The 23678-nt window shown below is 47.5% G+C and overlaps 1 protein-coding gene across 1 annotated transcript in view; it reads left to right on the top strand.

Annotated features, from left to right (window-relative positions):
* Positions 1 to 23678, top strand: part of INTS3 (integrator complex subunit 3) — a 50552-nt gene that overhangs the window by 25741 nt on the left and 1133 nt on the right. Inside the window, exons 8-28 of the mRNA XM_060201452.1 lie at positions 1633 to 1762; positions 3803 to 3900; positions 7479 to 7670; positions 8722 to 8809; positions 9275 to 9354; positions 9767 to 9858; positions 10201 to 10307; positions 12404 to 12523; positions 12724 to 12853; positions 13728 to 13782; positions 14004 to 14107; positions 15565 to 15609; positions 15701 to 15820; positions 18810 to 18963; positions 20050 to 20118; positions 20965 to 21040; positions 21285 to 21398; positions 21682 to 21730; positions 22773 to 22940; positions 23150 to 23250; positions 23396 to 23468. Of these exons, the coding sequence (XP_060057435.1) occupies positions 1633 to 1762; positions 3803 to 3900; positions 7479 to 7670; positions 8722 to 8809; positions 9275 to 9354; positions 9767 to 9858; positions 10201 to 10307; positions 12404 to 12523; positions 12724 to 12853; positions 13728 to 13782; positions 14004 to 14107; positions 15565 to 15609; positions 15701 to 15820; positions 18810 to 18963; positions 20050 to 20118; positions 20965 to 21040; positions 21285 to 21398; positions 21682 to 21730; positions 22773 to 22940; positions 23150 to 23250; positions 23396 to 23468 (2165 nt within the window). The remainder of the gene's footprint in view (positions 1 to 1632; positions 1763 to 3802; positions 3901 to 7478; positions 7671 to 8721; positions 8810 to 9274; positions 9355 to 9766; positions 9859 to 10200; positions 10308 to 12403; positions 12524 to 12723; positions 12854 to 13727; positions 13783 to 14003; positions 14108 to 15564; positions 15610 to 15700; positions 15821 to 18809; positions 18964 to 20049; positions 20119 to 20964; positions 21041 to 21284; positions 21399 to 21681; positions 21731 to 22772; positions 22941 to 23149; positions 23251 to 23395; positions 23469 to 23678) is intronic.

Below are 23678 nucleotides of genomic sequence, written 5' to 3' on the forward strand. Positions count from 1 at the left end.
TTCACTGCCTGTGAAGCGACTCCCCTGTAGTTGGGGAGCTAGGGGCTTGAACTGGGATCCTTACACTGGTCCTTGCACTTAACCCAACTCCTGTTTTTTTTTTTTTTAACCAGAGCACTACTCAGCTCTGGCATATTGAACCTGGGACTTTGAAGTTAATATTTTATTTATTTATTTATTTTTATTTTAATTAGGGAGAGTGAGCTACAGAGAGAGAGTCCATAGCACTGTTCAGCTCTGCCTTACGGTAATGTTATGGGATTGAACCTGGGACCTTTGGTGCTGCAGGCATGAGTTTTTTGCTTGTTTTTTTTTTTTAATTTTTAAATTATCCTTATTTATTTATTGGATAGAGACAGCCAGAAATCGAGAGGGAAGGGGGTGATAGTGAAAAAGAGACACCTGTGGTCCAGGAGGTGGCACCGTGGATAAAGCACTGGATTCTCAACCATGAGGTCCTGAGTTCAATCCTCGGCAGGCAGCACATGTACAGAGTGATGTCTGGTTCTTTCTCTCTCTGCCTGTCTTTTTCGTAAATAAATAAAATAAAATTCTTTAAAAAAAAAAAGGAAAAAAAAAAGAAAAAGACATTTGCAACACTGCTTCACCACTCACAGAACTTTCTCCCTGCAGATGGGGACGGGGGATTGAACCCAGGTCCTTGCACACTATAACATTTGCACTCAGCCAGGTGCATCACCACCCGGCCCTGATATACATCATTTTTAAAAAATGTTTTTATTTATTTTGAATAAAGGTAGATAAACTGAGAGGTAGAAGAGATAGCAAGAATAAGAAAGATACCTGCAGCACTGCTTCACCAGACATGAAGCTCCCCCCCTGCAGGTAGGGACCTGGGGCTTGAACCTGGGTCCTCGTGCACTGTAATATGTGTGCTCAACCAGGTATGGCCCCACTCTACAGCGTTTTGTTTTGTTTTGTTTTGTTTTGTTTTGTTTTGTTTTGTTTTGCCTCCAGGGTTATTGCTGGGGCTCAGTGCCTGCACCACAAATCCACTGCTCCTGGAGGCTTTTTTCCCTTTTGTTGCCCTTATTGTTTTATCATTGTTGTGGTTATTGATGTTGTTGTTGTTGGATAGGACAGAGAGAAATGGAGAGAGGGGGAGAGAAAGATAGACACGTGCAGACCTGCACCACCACCACCACCACCACCCCCCCGCGTGCAGGTGGGGAGCCGGGGGCTCAAACCTGGATCCTTGTGCAGTCCTTGTGTTTTGTGCCAAGTGCGTTTAACCCATTTCACTACCACCCGGCCTCCTCTACAGCATTTTTGTTACCACTGAGTTGTTTTGGAGAAAGGCTACCGGGGCTCAGTTGGCCAGTTCTCCCCTTTTGGAACCTTAGTCTCCCTTGACCTGGACAGAAACGATGCAGGGAAGAAAAGGAAGTAGCTTGCTGTGAAAACCAGCAGGGCTTCAGCTGTTCTCAGCAACCTCTCACCCCTGATATCAGACCTCAGCTTCCCCTGAATAATTATTCCAGAAAAAATTATGCAGCCTCTCCGACCCTCTTCCTTCCTTCCCTGGAACATGCTGTTCCTCCATCCTTCCTGCAGCAGGTAAACAGTCCATGTTTTCATCCTCTTTCCTGTTTCTCTCCTGACCCTGTCCAGTTTATGGAGTGTTTGATGATTGGCCGGGACCTTGTGAGACTGCTTCAGAATGTTGCCAGGATACCAGAATTCGAGCTGCTTTGGAAAGATATCATCCATAACCCTCAAGCCTTAAGCCCCCAGTTCACAGGTAAATAAGTGCTGGGGCGTCCTGTTGGGATGAGGGAGTTCAGTAATTGTGTACTGCTTAAACCCAGAGACTGAGGTGTGGGTGGGAGAGCCTTTGGCACTCAGATATGGGAAACCTGGGGCAGGGCAAACTATCAGGTATGGCTGAGTCTGGGACCACCGAAGTTCAGAACATCCCTGTGCATTCCCGACTGCACTTCCTTGCTGTCCTTACTTCCAAGCAAAGTGAAACAGAATGCAGTCTCCTCTGCCTGTCCTAGCAGCTCGTTGCCTTCAGAGGTGAGCCAATGGCCAGTTTTGAGTTGACTTGGTTGGCATGGAAGACGAAAACTTAGTCAATAGAGGGACTCCTCCTTGATAGTGATCTTGCCTCTGAATTCTAAGCATCTGGATGGCTAAGATGATCCTCACTAGGGGAGGGAACAAGTCTCTGTGTCTCCCCACACAAGGTTATTTTTCAGTTCCTTCCCTTTCTCCAGGGCTCTGCTTATTGGCTGAATAAAAATAACTATGCGGCTCTGCTTCCTGCCCCTCCAGCATGCACGTATATTTATGCATGTATGCCCCTGTGCATGCTGGAGGGGCAGGATGTGCATGCATGCAAAGTGAGAGCAGTTGTCCAGGAGAGGCAAGTACTGGTGCTGCTTTGTGCTATGCTAGTCTTATACTGAACATATATCGAGTTGGTCTGCATGCCTGCTATGTCCTCAGCACATGTATGTTGACCCATTTAATTCTCAGGACACCCCCTATAAGGAGGAGTTATACTCTACAGATAAAGGAAATCAGGTTCAGGGCCAGGTGATGGCACACCTAGTTAACTGCAAGGACCCAGCTTCAAGCCTCCGCTCCCTGCCTACAGCGGGTCTGTTTCACGAGCAGTAAACAGGTCTGCAGGTGTCTTGGTATCTTTTTCTCCCTCTCTATTTCCCCTCCTTTCTCAATTTCTGTCCATCCTATCCAATAAAAAAAGAAAAAATAAGGAGTCGGGTGGTAACGCAGTGGGTTAAGCGCACATGGTGAGAAGCACAAAGACCAGTGTAAGGATCCTAGTTTGAGCCCCTGGCTCCCTACCTGCAGGGGAGTCGCTTCACAGGTGGTGAAGCAGGTCTGCAGGTGTCTGTCTTTCTCTCCCCCTCTCTGTCTTCCCCTCCTCTTTCCATTTCTTTCTGTCCTAACGATGACATAAATAACAACAATAAAAAATTTAAAAATAATAGAAAGAAAGAAAAAATGGCCACTAGGAGCAGTGGATTTGTAGTGCTGGCCCCTGCAACAACACTGGTGGCAGTAAAACAAAATGAAGTTCATGGGGTAGGTGGGGACAGGGGAGAGTACAGGTTCTGGAACAGGATGACAGAGGACCTACTGGGGGTTGTATTGTTATGTGGAAAACTGAGAAATATTATGTATGTACAAGCTATTGTATTTACTGTTGACTGCAAAACATTAATCCCCCAATAAAGAAAAAGAAAGAAAATGAAGTTTAGTGAAATCAAGTAATTTGCCAGGGCCTCACAGCTAGCAGGTATCAGAGGTGGGGTTTAGACCAGGTCTTTGTGACTCCAGAGCCCGTGCCTATACCACAACACCACATTGATCCCAGGGCCCAGTGATGGGACTGTGCAAAGCAGGAAGAGAGACTATTTGCCCCCTAACTGTCCCCCATATTATCAGATGAAATAATGTGAGTAAGAGGCTCTAGAAGGCCAGCAAAAAGACTTAACATACCTGGGGAGATGGTGGTTGATTGGAACAGAAGTACAGATGTTGGTTGGAACCCTAGTAGTTTCTATACTTGATCTGTCTTGGTCTTGTCTTACAGTTTCCCTGTCACTATCTGGCCCAAGCTCCCCACCTGATTTCTTCAGGGACTCAGACTTGACTCTAACGCCCTAACCAGAGTGCTGCTCAGCTCTGACTTATGGTGGTGCTGGGAATTGAGCCTGGTTCCTTTGGTGCCACAAGCATGAAAGATAACCATTAAGCTGCCTCCAGCTCAGGCTTTTCTCTCTTCTCTTCCCTTCCACCTTTGGTTCAGGTATCCTGCAGCTTCTTCAGTCAAGAACATCCCGAAAATTCCTAGCATGTCGTCTCACCCCAGACATGGAGACTAAGCTCCTCTTCATGACGTCCCGGGTAAGCCGGCCTCCCCAGATACATGCTGGGCTTCTGCTTTCACCTGCCACTTTGTGATCTGAGTCAAGTGGAGGTCCCTGATTGACCTGTGCTTAGAACTAGGGATACAGTGTCAAATAAGAAGAGAACTACAGGGGGGGAGGGTAGATAGCATAATGGTTATGCAAACAGACTCTCATGCCTGAGGCTCCAAAGTCTCAGGTTCAATCCCCACACCACCATAAGCCTGAACTGAGCAGTGCTCTGGGTAAAAAAAAAAAAAAAAAAAGAAGAGAACTACATTTCAGCGCTTTGGTTCTCTTAAGTCTGCCAGATTATAACAATTGGAGAGCAGTAATTAAACCAATTATTGTATACAAATACTATTATTTACATGTATGAATGTGCTGTGAGATGGTAGGGTCTAGCCTTTTGGTTTAAATTATGACAAAATTACTTGATGAGTGTCTTTTAAATACATCTTTAGTCCAGGAGGTAGCTCAGTGGATAAAAAGGGAAATATGGGGTCAGGCGGTAGTGCAGTGGGTTAAGTGCACATGGCGCAAAGCGCAAGGACCAGTGTGAAAATCCCGGTGTCTGTCTTTCTCTCCCTCTCTCTGTCTTCTCCCCCCCCCCCCATTTCTCTCTGTCCTCTCCAACAACAATGGCAACAATAATAATACCACAACAATGATAGAACAACAAGGGCAACAAAAGGGGAAAAATAAATAAATATAAAGAGGGAAATATATATCATATATATAAAATACAGACTAGAAACTGGGCTCAGGGAGGCTGCTCAGCAGTACTGTACATGCATAAGAGTAGGGTTTAATTTCCGAGTACCACGCTGATTCAAAAACACTTCCTGGTTCTCACTATCCTGGAGAATCTGTTTGGGGAAAAAATGTGTGTGTGTGTGTGTGTGTGTGTGTGTGTGTGTGTGTGTTTTTAACCTGAGGCATCAGAGCCTTGGACATATATTGTCTCCTCAGCCCAAGATACCTGTATTTTATTTATTTATTTATTTGCCTCCAGGATTATTGCTGGGGCTTGGTGTCTGCACTACCAATCCACTGCTCCTGGAGGCTATTTTTTTCCTTTTTTTTTTTTTAATACTTATTTTCCCTTTTGTTGCCCTTGTGTTTTTTTTTTTTCTTGTTGTTGTAGTTATTGTTGTTGTTATTGATGTAGTCATTGTTAGATAGGACAGAGAGAAATGGAGAGAGTAGGGGAAGCCAAAAGGGTGAAGAGAAAGAGACACACCTGCAGATCTGCTTCACCACCTGTGAAGTGACTCCCCTGCAGGTGGGGAGCCAGGGTCTTGAACTGGGATTCTTATGCTGGTCCTTGCACTTTGCGCCATGTGCGCCTAGCCCGCTGCGCTACCACCCAACTGCCATTTTTTTTCCCTTTTGTTGCCCTGGTTGTTTTTCATTGTTGTTGTAGTTATTATTGTTGTTATTGATGTCAACATTGTTGGATAGGACAGAGAGAAATGGAGAGAGGAGGGGAAGACAGAGGGGGAGAGAAAGATAGACACCTGGAGACCTGCTTCACTGCCTGTGAAGTGACTCCCCTGCAGGGGGCTCGGACTGGGATCCTTATGCCGATCCTTGTGCTTTGCGCAATATGCACTTAACCCGCTGCACTACCGCCCGACTCCCAGAATCTATATTTTTAACTGAGTTCCAGGCCACCACTTCTCTGCAGCCCATCTGACATTAGGGAACCATTGCTGTAGCCAACTTTCAGTTTCCCTATCCATCGAAGAGAACGTCTTGATCTGTGTAGCCATTTGCCATAAATTGAAATTAGAGGTTGGGATCATACCTGTAGATCATGCTCATTACTGTGAGTGAGCCCTGAGTTCAAACCCTGGCACCACATGGAATCACCATGGATGGCACTAGCAAAGCTCCACAAATGGTGGAATGATGCTGAGGTGTTTGTTTTCTCTGTCTCCCTATCTCCCTTTCTCTCTCTGTCTTTTTGAAATTATGAAAGAAAAGTTGACCTGGGGAGGCCACTCAGTAGTAGTGTCTTGCACTCATGAAGCCCTGGGGTCATTTCCATTGAGAGAGAGAGAGAGAGAGAGAGAGACTGTGTGTGTGTTTTGGGTTGTCGGAAAAGTCATGATGCATTTTTTAATAGAAAAATAAAGGTCCTTATGCATTATAACATGTGCGCTCAACCAGGTGTACCACCACCCAGCCCTGAACCTAGGACTTTGGAATTTCAGGCGTGAGAGTCTCATGGCTTAATCTGGCCCAGATTATGCTTTTCTTCTAGAAAAGTGAGCAATGTTAAGAGTCAGAGGCTGTAATTGGGCTGCAGCTACACTAGGGATAAATGTGAGATCACACAGGTGGCACGGGAGGTAAGCTGGGAAGACTCAGCATATTTACATATTTAGGAAGTCTTCCTAAATTAGAGGAGCCTTGAGAGACTGTACATGTTGATGAGCAGAGCAGGGGAAGAACCTGTGGTCTAAATCAAGCTTAAGAGTTAAAGTCTTCGGGAACTGGGTGGTAGCACAGCAGGTTAAGCGCAGGTGGCACAAAGCACAAGGACAGCGTAAGGATCCAGTTTGGGCCCCCAGCTCCCCACCTACAGAGGAGTTGCTTCACAGGTGGTGAAACAGGTCTGCAGGTGTCTATCTTTCTCTCTCCCTTTCTATCTTAACCTCCTCTTTTCATTTCTCTCTGTCCTATCAAACAATGACGACATCAATAACTACAACAATAAACAAGGGCAACAAAAGGGAATAAATAAATAAATTTTTTTTAAATCATAATAATAAAAAGTTAAAGTCTGTTTTCTTCTACTCACAGACCCACCCTTCCTTCCAAGTTTCTTTGGGGTGGGGGAATTCCCTCCTTTAAAAGAGAAGTAAAGGGGAAGTCGGGTTAAGCGCACATGGCGCGAAGCGCAAGGACCGGAGTAAAGATCCCAGTTCGAGCCCCCAGCTCCTCACCTCCAGGGGAGTCACTTCACAAGTGGTGAAGCAGGTCTACAGGTGTCTCTCTTTATCTCCTCCTCTCTGTCTTCCCCCCCCTCCATTTCTCTCTGTCCTGTCTAACAATGACGACATCAATAACAACAATAATAACTACAACCATAAAAAGACAGTAAGGGCAAAAAAAGGGAAAATAAATAAAATTAAAAAAAAAAAAGAGAGAGAGAGAAGTAATGGGTGGGGGTAGATAGCATAATGGTTATGCAAAGAAACTCAAACCTGAGGCTCTAAAGTCCCAAATTCAATACCCCTCCTCCCACCATCAAGAGCTGAGCAGTGCTCCGGTAAACAATACAAAATAAAAGTAAAAATAATAATAAAATAAAATAAATGTATTGCATATGAGAAAGATAGGCCAGAACCCTGCTCTTGCATATATGGTGCCAGGGATGGAACCTGGGACTTCACACAGGCAAGTCCATTGCTCTACTGCTGAGCCACCTCCCTGGCCTTGGAAAAGATTTTCTCTCTCTCTCTCTCCCCCTCCAATATCACTTAATTGAGGGAATGTTATTTACAAGGTGGTTGTTGTCATGGAGGTACTTCACACTTTTTTAAGAAAAAGAGTCTCTTTCCCTAGGTGCGGTTTGGCCAGCAGAAGCGATATCAGGACTGGTTCCAGCGCCAGTACCTGTCAACCCCAGACAGTCAATCTCTGCGCTGTGACCTCATCCGCTACATCTGTGGGGTGGTCCACCCTTCTAATGAGGTGCTGAGTTCAGACATCTTGCCTCGGTGGGCCATCATTGGCTGGCTCCTGACGACATGCACGGTAAGGGACTGGGTCCCTGCTTGGAGTGAAGATGGGGGGTGGTAAAGACACCTCCTCTCCTGCAATTATGTTCCTCTGCACCTTCCTGATTCTGCAAGCCCCTAACCTCTGAGGGCAATTCTTTCATTCTCTTTCTTCTGAATGTCCTCCCCCCACTCCCTGCCCCCCCATGCCTCTAGAAATTCACTTACAAAAAAAAAAAAAGAAAGAAATTCACTTACACTCATTTGCCATCTGGGCTCAGGGTTGAACTGGTTCATCTATAGCTTGGCTGCTACCTCAAGTCTGGATTCTTGAGACATCTTACTTAATAGTAGTTATTTCCTGAATTGTTACTTTCTCACACTCAGACTTTTTGCTCTTCCTTTCTCTCTCTCCTATAAGTTATCACTAGGGCTCAGTGCCAACACTGTGAATCCACCGCTCCCGACCACCTTTTTTTTTTTTTCCATTTTCTTTTTTCTTCCTATTTTATTTGTTAAGACAGAAATTGAGAGGGGAAGGGAAACAGAAAGGGAGAGAGAAAGACACTGTAAACCTGCTTCACTGCTTGTGAAGTGTCTTCCCTGCTGGTATGGAGCAGAGGCTTGAACCTAGGTCACAGTGGAGCTATTTCCTTCCTCCTTGTGCCCAGAGTGGACGCTTCTGAGACATCCAGCTGTCCTCTGAGACTCTTCTAGCAAGGCTTCCCTCCCCCATTCAACCAGGCTCTTGGAATGTACAGACTCAGATACAATAACAAGCTGTTCTAGGGGTCTTTCCTTTACGACTGTGCCTGAGTATCCAGCAGTGGCCACCCAGTGACTCATTTCAAGTTTTCTTGCCTCAAAGATGGTCAGGGAACTCTCAGACTCTAGTGTTCAGCTGTATGGAGTCAGGGATGTATCTGGGTGGATCATGGGACACTCACTCATGCATCACAGATTTGGGTACCACCCCTTGCTGTGGGGGTTTCTGCCTTGTCTCACTAGGGCCTTGGGCTTCTGAAAGAAATAAAGAAGGTTGGTGAAACTCACCCTCTCCTCCCCCATCCATCCACCCTTTCTTTCAGTCAAATGTCGCCGCCTCGAATGCTAAGCTGGCTTTGTTTTATGACTGGCTATTCTTTAGCCCAGAGAAGGATAGCATCATGAACATAGGTATGTGGCCGGGATCAGGCAGTACCATTCTCCACCCCCTCACATGCCCTCCCCCTTGTCCCCATGATGGGTCATAAATCTCTGGGCAGCTTATCTGGGAGCAGTTCCTTTGTTCCTTGTCAGCACTGCCTTGACCTAGAAGGAAACCAGCTTTGATGAGGCCAAACAATAGCTCCACCCCTGCTGCCCCACAGCTTCATGCCTGAGCTTGGGCATGGGGGGGTGGGATGGCTTAGGCTTCTCCTCCCCACCTCCAACCTGAGTGTCATGGGCAGAAAGGAAGATGAGAACCAGTCTATTTGGGGGGGTTGTCTGCCTTTGGTTCTGATTATGAGAATAGTGGTGTGAGTATAGACAAGCCCTTTTTAGTGCCATGCACATATACATATATATTGACACCTGCTTTGTGGAGCTGGGAGCAAATGACCTGGTGGGGGGGGGAACTCTTTATCTCGCCTTTTGCAGAACCAGCCATCTTGGTCATGCATCACTCCATGAAGCCCCACCCAGCCATCACTGCCACACTCCTGGATTTTATGTGTCGTGTAAGTGCTACAGCCCCTCCCTCCCCCGCCTGGCCAGGCAAAGCCGAGTATGTATCCCTTTTTACCTTGTTGCCCAGTGCCCCTCAGTCAAGAGTATGAAGTGGGTGTAGGTCCTTGTCTTCCAAGTGAACATGTCTGTATTCCTAATGCCTCTAGCTTCATCTTCCTATGTCCCCATGGCAGTCTCTTCAAGGATGACAGCTCAAAAAGAGTTCCAGCTCCTTGAGGCATAGCCAGGTTCAATAAGAGTTTCCCACTTTAACAGTTGGAAATAGTCAGGAATATTACACTTCATTCTGAGGACCCAAGGTCCTCAGATCAAAACCAAAACAGCCTTTTGTATGTAGTTGAGCAGAGCACTCTAGATGGTAGAGAGTCTTATACTCATGCTCCTCCCTCACTTTCCTTCCAGATTATTCCTAACTTTTACCCACCATTGGAGAGCCATGTGCGACAGGGTGTCTTCTCCTCCCTCAACCACATCGTGGAGAAGCGGGTCTTGGCGTAAGGACTTTTTGTTCAGGAGTTGGGGAGAGAAGGGGACTGTTCTCTCATCTCTGGGCTGGGCATCTCCAGACCTCACCATTCCACAGCTGACCTTCTCTAGACTGCAAAGTTTAAAGGGTCTTCAGCCTGCTTGGCCCTGGGCCCCTGTACTCTTAGGCATTTCTTTCCTGCCATTGTAAATAGCTTTGGCTGCTTCTCTGTGCCCTGGTAGCACTTTCCAAGAATCCAAGTGTGGCTTGATTGTACTGGTTGGCTCAGACCTATTAGTAACTAACTCCATATGGGTTTGGAAGTGAGGACCAATGGTGTTGACCTCTCCTCTTCCCCAACCTCCTTTAGACATCTGGCTCCCCTATTTGACAACCCTAAACTGGATAAGGAGCTACGGGCAATGCTGAGGGAGAAGTTTCCTGAGTTCTGCAGCTCACCATCTCCACCTGTGGAAGGTATGGTACCTTCCCAGTCCACTACCTGTGTCACCTCTCGGTGTCATCTTGCCTGCTCTTTCCTTGCCTTCTGGTCTTAATCTGACTGATGTTGCTCTCTCCTCTTCTCTGGACTACTTTTTCTCCTGTTTCTTCAGTGGGTAGGAGCCAGAGAAGATTTTCATGGAATGTGTGTTTATCACTTGAACTTTGCCCATCTTCTCCTTTTCCAACACTAAGCACTGGCCTCTGATGAAGATTTGTTAGGCTGAGTCTTAAATCTTGCTCGCAGTCCCAGATAGACAGATAATGTGAGCACACACATACTTTATTTGGGGGTAAAGTCTTAAACCAAGCAGAACTTCCCAACTTGGCTTTGATTTATTTTAATTAATGTATAAGCTATTTCATTATAAGAAATTGAGAGGGAAGTGGTCCAGGAGGTGGCGCAGTGGATGAAGCATTGGATTCTCAGTCACGAGGTCCTGAGTTAATCCCTGGCAGCACATGTACCAGAGTGATGTCTTGTTCTTTCTCTCCCTCTCCTTCTATCTTAATGAATAAATAAATAAAATCTAAAATAAAAAGAAAGAAAGAAATTGAGAGGGAAGGGAGATAGAAAGAATAGAAAGGGAGAAAAAGATGCTTATTCCATCACCACTCAAAATTTCTTCCCTGCAGGTTGGGACCAGGGCCTTGAACCTGGGTCCTTGTGTATGGTAGTGTGTGCACTCAACCAAGTGCACCACCTCTCAACCCCGAAAGATTTTACCAGAACACTGCTCAGCTCTAGATTATGGTGGTGCTGGAGACTGAACCTGGAACCGTGGTGCCTCAGGCATGAAAGTTGTTTACAGAACTATTATACTATCTCCTCAACCCCCTTTCATTTTTTCCTTTCATTTATTTACTTATTTTCCCTTTTGTTGCCCTTGTTGTTTTTCATTGTTGTTGTAGTTATTGTTGTTGCTATTGATGTTGTCGTTGTTAGATAGGACAGAGAGAAATGGAGAGAGAAAGGGAAGACAGTGGGAGAGAAAGAGCAACATCTGCAGACCTGCTTCACCGCCTGTGAAGCAATTCCCCTGCAGGTGGGGAGCCAGGGGCTCGAACCAGGACCCTTAATGCCGGTCCTTGCGCTTTGCGCCATATGCGCTTAGCCCGCTGTGCTACCCTCCGACTCCCTTTTTTTTTCTTTTTCTTTTTCTTTTCTTTTTTTTTTTTATTTACCACCAGGGTTACTGCTGGGGCTCAGTGCCTTTACTTATTTATTATTTTCTATTTTTATTTGATAGAACAGAGAGAATTTGAAAGGGAAGAGAGAGAAAGACAAACACTGCAGACCTGCTTCACCACTCATGAAGTGTCCCCCCAGCAGGTAGGGAACAGGGGCTTGAACCCAGGTCCTTGTGCATGATGATATGTGTGCTCAGCCAGGCCAACACCAAGCCCCCTAGCTTGCTTTTTTTTTTTTTAAGTTTTTAAAAAATATTTATTCCCCTTTGTGCCCTTGTTGTTTTATTATTGTTATTGATGTCGTCATTGTTGGATAGGACACAGAGAAATGGAGAGAGGATGGGAAGTCAAGGGGGAGAAAGACAGACACCTGTAGACTTGCTTCACTGCCTATGAAGTGACTCCCCTGCAGGTAGGGAGCCAGGGGGCTCAAACCAGGATCCTTACAGCCAGTCTTTCTGCTTTGCACCACATGCGCTTAACCCATTGTGCTACAGCCTGACTCCCTGAGAAAGAGGAAGGAACCAGATGTGATGCTGGGGTCAAACTTGGGACCCCATGAGAATCCAGTGCCTCATCCACTACACCACTTCCTGAGTGGCTTTAACTTGGTTTTAAATCAAAGAGCCCTGGGGACTGCCTCCAGCCTCATCCACTTACTCACCCATCCTGAGATGAGAATAGAGGAAACATGCCCCATGTTAGTCTTACTCCCAGCAGAGTTTCCTTGTAAATCCTGAAGAGTCATCCTTCCAGGATCACTATTCCACTTAGGCCATGAAAACGTACTTCTACCCACCCTCCAGTCTCCTCTTCCTTCCTGGAAGCAGTGGACATGTTAGAGGACGTGAGATATCACATGTTCCATCTTTCTTTTCAAGTCAAAATTGAGGAGCCAGTTTCCATGGAGATGGACAACCATCTGTCAGACAAGGATGAGAGTTGCTACGACAATGCAGAAGCAGCCTTCAGTGATGATGAGGAAGATCTCAACAGCAAAGGTGAGGCAGCCGCAGAATAGAACAGGATGGTGCTGACTCTGAGAGGACCTGTTGGCAAGAGGGGTCCTCACCCCTTCTGGGCTGGTTGCTCCTAAGGGTTGAGGGCCATACACTGGGTCCACCTGAGTAAACACTGTACACTGGGACTTGGGGGTCTGTTATCTCACTCAACACCATTTCTTCTAAACCACTGCCTTTAGGAAAGAAGAGAGAATTCCGCTTCCACCCTATCAAGGAGACAGTTGTAGAGGAGCCAGTCGACATCACCCCTTACCTTGACCAGCTGGACGAGTCCCTAAGGGACAAAGTACTCCAGCTACAGAAGGGCAGGTAGGTAGAGCCCTCTGGCCTTAGAGGGCCAGTCCTGGCCACACCCCTTGGAGCTTAGTAGGGTAGTAGGCATGGACAGGTGCGTGTGGGCAGGTGGCTGAAGCTGCATTAGAATGGACTAATTCTTCAGGGCAGGGTAGATAGCATAATGGTTATACAAATAGACTCTCATGCCTGAGGCTCCTGAGTCCTGGGTTCAATCCCCTGCACCACCATAAGCCGGAGCTGAGCAGTGCTCTGGTGTTCTCTCTGCATCTCTTTCAAAAAATAAAATAAAATATTTTTTAAAAAAGGACTTCTGCGGGGGCTGAGTGGTGGCACAGTGGGTTAAGCGCACATGTCGCAAGGCTGCAAGGACCTGCATAAGGATCCCAGTTCGAGCCCTGGCTCCCCACCTGCAGGGGAGTCGCTTCACAAGCAGTGAAGCAGATATGTAGGTGTCTTGTCTTTCTCTCCCCCTTTCTGTCTTCCTATACTCTCTCCATTTCTCTCTTTCCTATCCAACAACAACAGCAATAACAACAACAGTGATGCAACAAAATGGGAAAAAATATCCTCCATAAGCAGTGGATTCGTTGTGCAGGCACCGAGCCCCAGCAATAACCCTGGAGGCAAAAAAAAAAAGGCTTCTGCAGTGCATATAGCCATCACCCCACTCCAGTATACCACATTCTCGCTCTTGAGCACTGGAGCAGGAGTATGGGGACTTCCTCCTCTTTGTGCTGTTGCCCAGAGAGCAGCAAGATGTGTGCCCTCTAGTCTACCCCCACCAGCCCCTTTGTGTGTGTGCGTATGCATGCTGTGTGCACTGTTGTGGTTGGTGTCCTGCCCTCTGCTATCTTCTCCCTCCCTGAGGTTTCCTCCTGCTCTGCAGTGATACTGAGGCCCAGTGTGAGGTCATGCAGGAAATTGTGGACCAGGTCTTGGAGGTGAGGAGAAACTCAGCCCAAGGGAGGAAGTAGCCCCGCCCACTCGGCTAGAATACCACCTCCTCCACCCCAGACTCCCCACCATCAGCTATCTCCCTTCTTGCCCTGGCAGGGGGTGGGGGATGCTGATCCCAGAACTGGAGCTCAGGGGTACTACATAGGGAACACTAAGACAGGGCCTGGGTGGTAAATCCCTTCACCCTCCTTTTCTCACTACTCAGGAAGACTTTGACTCGGAGCAGCTGTCTGTCCTTGCTTCTTGCCTCCAGGAGCTCTTCAAGGCCCACTTCCGTGGAGAAGTGCTCCCCGAGGAGATCACTGAAGAGTAAGGCTTCTGGTTCCAGAACTCACACACACACCCACATGCCGCACCATCAGCCTCAGGGATCCTTAAGTGGGCTATCGAAACTTAAGACTAGGAAACACTTGGCTATGGACTTGAGTGCTTTCTTGTTTCCAGTCTCACAGACATGAAGTCCATTTAAACAGGAATAAAAATTTGGCTGCTGAAGGCCAAGCATTAGAGGACAGTGAACTGGCCCCCTCCATTGTGTCCTGTCCCTGCTACCACAGCAGTAGCCCTAGCCTTTGCTGCTCACGTGGGTGGACACCTTGCCTAGAGGACAGGAATCACTTTTTTTTTTTTTATAAAACAGAGAGAAATTGAAAGGGGAAGGGAAGATAAAGAGGGTCGGGAGAAAGATAGGCACCTGCAGACCTGCTTCACTGCTTGTGAGGCAACCCCCCTGTAGGTGGAGAGCCGGGAGTTTGAACCAGGATCCTTGCACAGGTTCTTGTGCTTCGTACTATGTGCTTCGTATTGTGCCACTGCCCAGTCCCAGACAGGAATCACTTTTAATTCTGATGACAGCCCAGTATGTGGCTCCATTAGGAACTGTTACCTCTGGCCAAGCCTCTGGGGCAGGCAGGAAGTTGCCCTTCAGTAAGGAAAGGAGCTGCTCCTCAACAGTCTCTGCCTTCCATGCAGAAACTCATGTGTATTGGATGATGATGCACCTGGCTGAGTGCACATGTTATAATGCATAAGGACCCAGGTTCAAGCCCCCGGTTCCTAGCTGTAGGGGGAAAGCTTTGTGAGTGATGAAGCAGTGCTGCAGGTGTCACTCTATTTCTTTTTATGCCACCTAAGGTTTTTTAACTCTTTTTTTGAAAAAAAATTTGTTGGATATAGAGAGAAATTGAGAGGGGAGAGGGTGATACTGAGTCAGAGAAACACCTACAGCCCTGCTTCACCACTCGTGAAGCTTTCCCCCTGCAGGTGGGGACCAGGGGCTTGAACCTGGGTCCTCACGCACTGTGCTATGTGCATTTAACCAGGTGCACCACCACCTGGCCTCACTGTCTCTCTCTCTCTCTATGCCTCCCTTCCCTTTCGATTTCTGGCTGTCTATATCTAATAAATAAATAAATAATTAAAGGGAGTTGGGTGATAGCACAGTGGGTTAAGTGCAGGTGGCGCAAAGCACAAGGACTGGCATAAGGATCCCGGTTCAAGCCCCCGGCTCTCCACCTGCAGGGGGGTTGCTTTACAAGCAGTGAAGCAGGTCTGTAGGTGTCTTATCTTTCTCTCCCCCTCTCTGCCTTCCCCTCCTCTCTCCATTTCTCTCTGTCCTATCCAACAGCAATAACAACAATGATAACTACAACAATAAAACAACAAGGGCAACAAAAGAAAAGAAATAAATATTAAAAGAAATACATATAAAAGTAATAAAAATAAATAAAAAAGGGGAAAAAATTACCTGTAACCTTCTCTTGTAGGTCCCTAGAGGAGTCTGTGGGGAAGCCTCTCTACCTAATATTTAGGTAAGTGTGGGCTGCCACCCCCCTACCAGCATGCCTGTGCCACAGTAGTGTTGGTCCTAGGAAAACTGCTTCCTTGCTCTCCCTCCTCCAGGAACCTATGCCAGATGCAGGAAGATAATAGCAGCTTCTCTCTGCTCCTGGACCTTCTCTCTGAGCTCTATCAGAAGCAGCCAAAGATTGGCTACCACCTGCTTTACTACCTGAGGGCCAGGTAATTCTGTCAGCACCTGTAAGGCCTCAGCAAGCCCCCAGGAGCATCTCTGACACATGCTCAAGTTCCCACACTCAGTGGGTATCACCAACCTTGCTTTGTTCTCAATGCTAGCTTTATTGAGATATAATTCACAAACCATAAAATCCCCACTTTTTTAAAAAATAAAATCCCCACTTTTTAAATTATTTATTCCCTTTTGTTGCCCTTATTTTATTGTTCTGGTTATTATTATTGTTATTATTGTTGGTATTGATGTCGTTGTTGGATAGGACAGAGAAAAATGGAAAGAGGAGGGGAAGACAGAGAGGGGGAGAGAAAGATAGACACCTGCAGACCTGCTTCACCGCTTGTGAAGTGACCACCCTGCAGATGAGGAGCCAGGTGCTCGAACTGGGATCCTTACACTGGTCCTTGTGCTTTGCACCACCTGCATTTAACTGCTGCACTACCGCCCGACTCCCTAAAATCCCCACTTTTAAAAATAGTGAGTTCACCTTCCACCTTCTGCACCCCATAATGATCCTGGGTCCATACTTCTAGAGGGTTAAAGAATAGGAAAGCTATCAGGGGAGGGGACGGGATACAGAGTTCTAGTGGTGGGAATTGTACCCCTTTATCCTATGGGGTTTTTTTTATACATTTTATTTATTTATTAATGAGAAATATAGGAGGAGAGAGAGAAAGAACCAGATATAACTCTGGTACATGTGCTGCCAGGGATTGAACTCAGAACCTCATGCCTGAGAGTCTAGTACCTTAGCCATTGCACCACCTCCTGGACCACTATCCTATGGTTTTGTCAGTGTTTCCTTTTTATAAATAAAAATTAAATATATATATATATATATATGTATATATATATATGTATATATATATATATAGTTCAAGGCTCTTTTAGCATATTCACAAAGTCACATAATTGTTGTCTTACTTAGAACATTTCATCACCCCATAAAGTAGCCCCATACCTCTCAGCAGTCACTTTTCCATTCTCCTACCCTATGCTTGTCTGCCCCCACCTCCCTCAGTTTATGTGGACATTTCACCCTGTGACTTTTTTTTTTTTTTTTTTTTTACCAGAGCACTGTTCATCTCTGGCTTATGGTGGTACAGGGGATTGAACCTGGGACTTTGAAGCCTCAGGCATGAGAGTCTGTTTGCATAACCATTATGCTATCTACCCTCTGCCCTTGACTGTTTTTTTTCACTGTGCATGTTTTCAGGGTTTATCACTGTTACACCATCTATGGGACTTTGTGGTTTTTTTTGTTTTTGTTTGTTTGTTTGTTTATTGTTGGATAGGACAGAAAGAAATGGAGAGAGGAGAGGAGACGGGGAGAGAAAGATAGACACCTGCAGACTTGCTTCACCACTTGTGAAGTGACTTCCCTGCAGGTGGGGAGCCGGGGGCTCAAACCAGGATCCTTACACCAGTCATTGTGCTTGGTGCCACATGCGCTTAACCTGCTGTGCTGCCGCCCAACTCCGAACTTCGTTTTTTTGTTTGTTTTTTAACTTTTTTAAAAATTGGATAGAGGAAAAAAAAACATTGAAAAGGAAGGGGAGATAGTGAGGGAAAGAGACAGAGAGACACCTGCAGCTCGACCTCACCACCCATGAAGTGAAGCTTTCCCCCTGCTGGTGGGTACCAGGGACTTGAACCCAGGCCCTTGTGCACTGTAATATGTGTGCTTAACCAGGTGTGCCACCACCTGGCCCTTTTTAAAAAAATTATTATTATTATTATTATTCCCTTTTGTTGTCTCTGCTGTTTTATTGCTGTAGTTACTGTTGTTATTGATGTCATCATTGTTGGATAGGACAGAGAGAAATGTGGAGAGAGAAGGGGAAGACAGAGAAGGGGAGAGAAAGATAGACACCTGCAGACCTGCTTCACTGCTTGTGAAGTGACTCCTCTGCAGGTGGAGAGCCGGGGTCCCGAACCAGGATCCTTATGCCGGTCCTTGTGCTTTGTGCCACGTGCGCTTAGCCCGCTAATTAACCTGCCCAACTCCATAATTATTATTTTATTTGTTAGCGAGGAAGAGAAAGAAACAGCACCATGCTGACATATATGATGCCAGGGGTTGAACTCAGGACCTCATGCTTGAGAGTCTTAAGGCTTTATCCAGTATACCACTTCCTGAGTCCCTTCCATTTTTTTATAGTCAAAATAATAAATAGTGTGTTGTGCAGATAAGCCTTAATTTCTCATTTTGCCCATTTATGGATACTTGAGTTGATTCCACTTTTTTTTTCTGTCATCAGTAGAACTGCTATGAATACTCATATACATATTTTGGCCATATGTTCTACAGTTTTCTTGGGAAGCAACTCTAAAAGTAGAATTGCTGGGTGAAATGGTAATCTACTTTTTAAATTTGTGAAGAACTATCAAACTCATATAAAAAGTTTGGGGGTAGGAGATCTAGCATAATAGTTATGCAAAGGGGGTCAGATGGTAGCGCAGCGGGTTAAGCGCACGTGGCACGAAGCGCAAGGACCAGCATAAGGATCCTGGTTTGAGCCCCCAGCTCCCCACCTGCAGGGGAGTTGCTTCACAAGTGTTCTCTCCCCTCTGTCTTCCTCTTCTCTCTCCATTTCTCTCTGTCCTATCCAACAACGATGCCATCAGTAACAACAATAACTACAACAACAATAAAACACCAAGGGCAACAAAAGGGAAAATAAGTAGTAATAAAAAAGTTTTAAAAGTTATGCAAAGAGACTCACATGCTTGGAAGTCTCAGGTTCAAATCCCCCCTCCCTCCCACCACCATAAGCCAGAGCTGAGCTTCTCATTGTGGTCAGAGTTCTGCCTGGAGAAGAGGAATGTGTCCTGGTTATGATCAGTCAAGTCTTTGGGGGGCTGTGTGGGATGTGAGAATATCAGGAGCATTTAGGACAGCTGCAGGGGCCCTGGGGTGTTTGGGGCTAGGGGGTGGGTGGGGTCAGGCTTCTGGCTTAGGCTCACCTGGTCTTGCAGCAAAGCCGCCGCAGGGAAGATGAATCTGTATGAGTCCTTTGCCCAGGCCACCCAGCTGGGTGACCTGCACACCTGCCTGATGATGGACATGAAGGCCTGCCAGGAGGATGATGTACGGCTGCTGTGCCACCTAACTCCCTCCATCTATACAGAGGTCAGCACCTCCACTGTGTGCCCTAGATGGGGTGCCCCGGGGGGGGGGGGTTGCCCCATCCCTGCACACAAGCCTGTAACAATGTGGGCTATTCCTCACCTCAGCTGTACCCTCTCTCCTCCATTTTTATTAAATGAAAAGGTAAACAGTCTGAGCCCCAGAACCCCTTTCCTGTGGTTGGTGATATAAGCAGGTGTCTGAATTTCTGGTGTCCTGGGCCCCATCCTCTGGATCCAGTATATGTTCTCCATGCTCACCTGTTCACCTGTCATAAGCTTTATGCTCTTCCAGTGACTCAGTCCGAGAATCTTATGGTCCCCACATCCCATTCTGCAGTGGTAACTGTCCTGTCTCTGACACAGACAGTCTTCTCTGGGAACAGAGCTGTAGGAGGAAGTATCAGCTCTTCCTGCTCTTGGGGAATGTTTCCTAAGGCAGGGGTATGGCCCTAGGGGGTGCCAGGCGTGGAAATTAGTCTCTCCAGGAGGTTGCTATCTACACAACCTCCCCCACACACATACACTCTCCTCACCTTTCCCTCTGTGACTGAGGATCAGTATAGACTAGATCTCTTTGCTTCCATGATCTATGGGGCTTATTCTGTTACATTCCTCTGTGTGTATGTGGGGGTGTGAAGGGAGAGAGAATGGGGCCTCAAGTATTGGCAATCTCACCACTGCAGGCCACTATTTTCATTCATAGAAACGGAGAGACACCATAGCACCAAGGCTTCCTCTTGTCATGGCACCTACCAAGTGGTGCTAGGGCTCAAGCCCGAGTCCCGCACACAGCAGTGTAGGCACCCTACTGACAAGAGCTGTCCCTGAAGCCTAGTCACCATTCTCACAGAACTGACTATTGTACTCTATTTTTCTCCACTCTAGCTCTGCTTCTGTCATATCTTTCCTTACCTACAGCCCTCAGTGCACACAGCAGAGTTTGGATTTCTCCAGGGTTTATATGAAGATTCGTGTCTGTCTAAGCTGGACTCCCAGGGCAAGGAAGAGGAGTGAGAAAAGAGATGGAAGCCAAGGGCTGCACCCTGGACACCTGCACTCACTTCCCTCTCTTGCTTTTTTTGTCCAGTTTCCAGATGAGACCTTGCGGAGCGGGGAGCTGCTGAACATGATTGTAGCAGTTATTGACTCTGCACAGGTCAGTGGACAGACTGCTAAACTCCTGCAGCTGGGGCCTCTGCAAGCCAGACTTTTAAGAAGGAGCATGGGCCCTCGAGAAACAGCCAGGCCCTCCTGAAGTTTCCCAGGTTCTCTGGTCTTTGGGAATTCTTATCCCCACAGGGAAAACCCAAAGGTGTGTATCTCTTAGCTGGCCTTCCCCTTGGCTCAAGAGTGAAACCAGTCAGATCCTTTGTGTTTGACCTTTTCACTGGGCACAGGCCCCAAAGAAATTGCAGTTTGCTTCTATCTGTCCTCAGGCCTGAACTGGGGCCACATTTCTCCATACAGTTGTCCCATGAGAAGAGGAAGCTCAGCACTTAACGGAGCTTCCTTCCTTTCCCCCTTTCACACCTGTGCTACAGCCCCTAGCAGTCCCTTCCTCCTCAGACAGATTGGAGTGGACCTGAGGTCCAGCTATAGTGGGCAATGGTGTCACTCCTCCCTTTACCACCAGAGCAGGGACACTTCCCTTCACTGTGTTTGCTCACAAAAGGTGCATGGGTATTATTCAGTCCTGCTGCTCCTTACCAGAGCCCCATCTTTACTGTGGGTCATTTCATTTCCTTTCCATCCCTTATTTATTTATTGGATAGAGACAGAAATTCAGAGGGAAAGAGGAGATGGGGAGAGCAGCAGAAAGCTACCTGCAGCACTGCTTTACCACTTGTGAAGTTTCCCTCCTGCAGATAAGGAGATATATGCTCAACCTTTAAGGCTGGTTTTTCTCTTCCCCTGGCTCTTCTCCAAAGGCACCTCCTGCTTCTCTTTCCACACTAGTGCTCTGGCTTCAGTTAAAGCTAACAGGTTCTGCCTTCGTCCTCAGCTCCAGGAGCTGGTCTGCCACGTGATGATGGGGAACCTGGTCATGTTTCGAAAAGACTCTGTCCTCAATATCCTCAGTAAGTGAGCAGACTGTTTAGATACACTGCATGGGGCTAGGGCCACAGTCTACAACAGGAAGTTGGTATCTTGGGCAATGCCTCTGGATCTCTGTTTCTTGCTCTGTAAAATGAGAATATAGAAGCAATGGAAGACTTTAGAGATGTTTGTGTGAAAGGGGAAGTATCTGTAGTCTTAGAACCCGTTTGCACCAGATGAGCTGTGTGTGAGAGAAAGAATGTGTTCCTTCTCTGTCTTTTCTAGTCCAGAGTCTGGACTGGGAGACCTTCGAGCAGTACTGTGCCTGGCAGCTCTTCCTTGCCCACAATATCCCCCTAGAGACCATAATTCCCATTCTGCAGCATCTGAAATACAAGGGTGAGTGGGGTGAGGAGGAGTGGGGCTCCAAGTCCTCCTGGGGCAAGGCTGAGCCCTGAGGCTTTAAGAATAAGTTCAGGTCCACCACTCACTTTCCTGCCTTGGTGGGGAAAGTCAGGAGCCTGGCAAGCCAACACTGACTGGGCCAAGAGCTGTTTCCTGGCTCCTTGTCCAGCACTGTTATTGTGCCTTCCAGAGACTGTTGCCTCAGGGGTGGGAGAGGTGTCACAGGAATGCTTTCTGGAAGTGTGCGTGCCTCTGAATAACCCTTCCTCCCCACCAGAGCACCCAGAGGCCCTGTCATGCCTGCTGCTTCAGCTCCGGAGAGAGAAGTGAGTTCTGCCCGGAGGCCCTATCGGAATATCCATGTGGTTTCCTAGAGTTGACATCTGCTTGGTTTGCCCTTCCCTAGCGTGATTTACAGACCACAACTCCCCTGGGATCTGGGCTTCTTTTGGGTTCACCCCAGCCCACCGGGAGCTGCCCTTGGGTTGGAGAACCAGACATCCTTGTTTCTTGCTGCCACAGCATTCCTGATCCTGGGTGAATGCCAGGGGAGGGTCAGAGTGGGGGGTTGGGGGGGTCACACACACCCTCCCTCATCCTGCATAGATGCTCCAACAGCCTAGCCAGAACACCCACAGACATGTCTTTTCCTTCTACCTTCTTGCTTTCCTTCCACCTTTCCTCTACTTGCTCAAGAGTTAGAAATGATGAAGATTGGGAGTCGGGCGGTAGTGCAGCGGGTTAAGTGCACATGGTGCAAAGTGCAAGGACCGACGTAGGGATCCCGGTTCAAGCCCACGGCTCCCCACCTGCAGGGGAGTCAATTCACGAGCGGTGAAGCAGGTCTGCAGGTGTCTATCTTTCTCCTCTCCTCTCTGTCTTCCCCTCCTCCCTCCATTTCTCTCTGTCCTATCCAACAACGAACGACAGCAACAGTGATGACCACAACAAGGCTACAACAACAAGGGCAACAAAAGGGGGGAAAATGGCCTCCAGGAGTAGTGGATTCATGGTGCAGGAACTGAACCCCAGCAATAACTCTGTAGGAAAAAAAAAAAAGAAAAATGGTGAAGATCATCCTAAAGGGAGTGGGGAGACTGGTTCCTTTTGCATCCCCCCAATTTCTTCATCTGGGCAAAGTGGGTGTGATTTGGCAGGCTCACACATAGACACACACACCTCTTACAACAGAAACTGAAGACTCTCACTACTTCTGCTCTTCTGGTTTCTGCAGAGCATAGAACCAGGTGTTCCTAGCCCCGAAGAGGGAGAGGGATGTGAGAATGGGGGAGGGGGGGTGCTGGCGGAGCCCCAGGAATTCCTAGGCCCATGTGGGCCCAACTGGCTATGCCCCTTGCCCCACCCCAGGCCCAGTGAGGAGATGGTGAAGATGGTGCTGAGTCGGCCCTGCCACCCAGAGGACCAGTTCACCACCAGCATCCTGCGGCACTGGTGCATGAAGCATGATGAGCTGTTGGCTGAGCATATCAAGTCGCTACTCATCAAGAATAATAGCCTGCCCCGCAAGAGACAGAGGTGGGTGCTCCTCAAGGAGACCTGCCCGAGGCCTGCTGGCCCACACCCTGCAGCACCCCAGTCCTCCCCTCTCATGGACTCCCCTCTTTGACTCCTGCTCTCCAGTCCCTATGCTCTACATGCTCTGGTCCTGGCTGCCTGGCTGTGGAGGGTGGATCACATGTCCACAACCCTGCTGTGGCTCAGGTGGGTGCCTGTGCCTTCCACAGCCTAAGGAGCTCTAGCAGCAAGCTGGCCCAGCTGACCCTTGAGCAGATCCTGGAACATCTGGACAACCTGCGACTCAACCTCACCAACACCAAGCAGAACTGTATGCTCCCATACAGTCAGGCCACCCCGACCAAGGGAGGATGGGACACGGGCACTAAGCAGACCCAGAGCCATTCGGCAAACAGCCCAGGTTCTCTGCCCTCTCACTAGTTTATTCCTATGTTCTCCCCCTTTTCTCCCTCTAGTTTTCAGCCAGACCCCAATTCTTCAGGCTCTGCAGCATGTCCAGGCCAGCTGTGATGAAGCCCACAAGATGAAGTGAGATTCCTTGCACTTTGGGCCTTAGTGGAAGGGGATAGCACAGTAGCTCACTTGGGTAGTGTGCTGCTTTGTCTTGTGTATAACACAGGTTTGAGCCCAGCCCCCACCACACTGCAGGAGGCTTCCATGCTATGGCCTCTTTCCCTCCTTCTATGCTTGTCTCTATAAAAAAAAAAAGAAGAAGAAGAAGAAGAAAAGGAAGGAAAG

The sequence above is a fragment of the Erinaceus europaeus genome, chromosome 11, assembly GCF_950295315.1.
Source record: "Erinaceus europaeus chromosome 11, mEriEur2.1, whole genome shotgun sequence".
NCBI lineage: Eukaryota > Metazoa > Chordata > Mammalia > Eulipotyphla > Erinaceidae > Erinaceus > Erinaceus europaeus.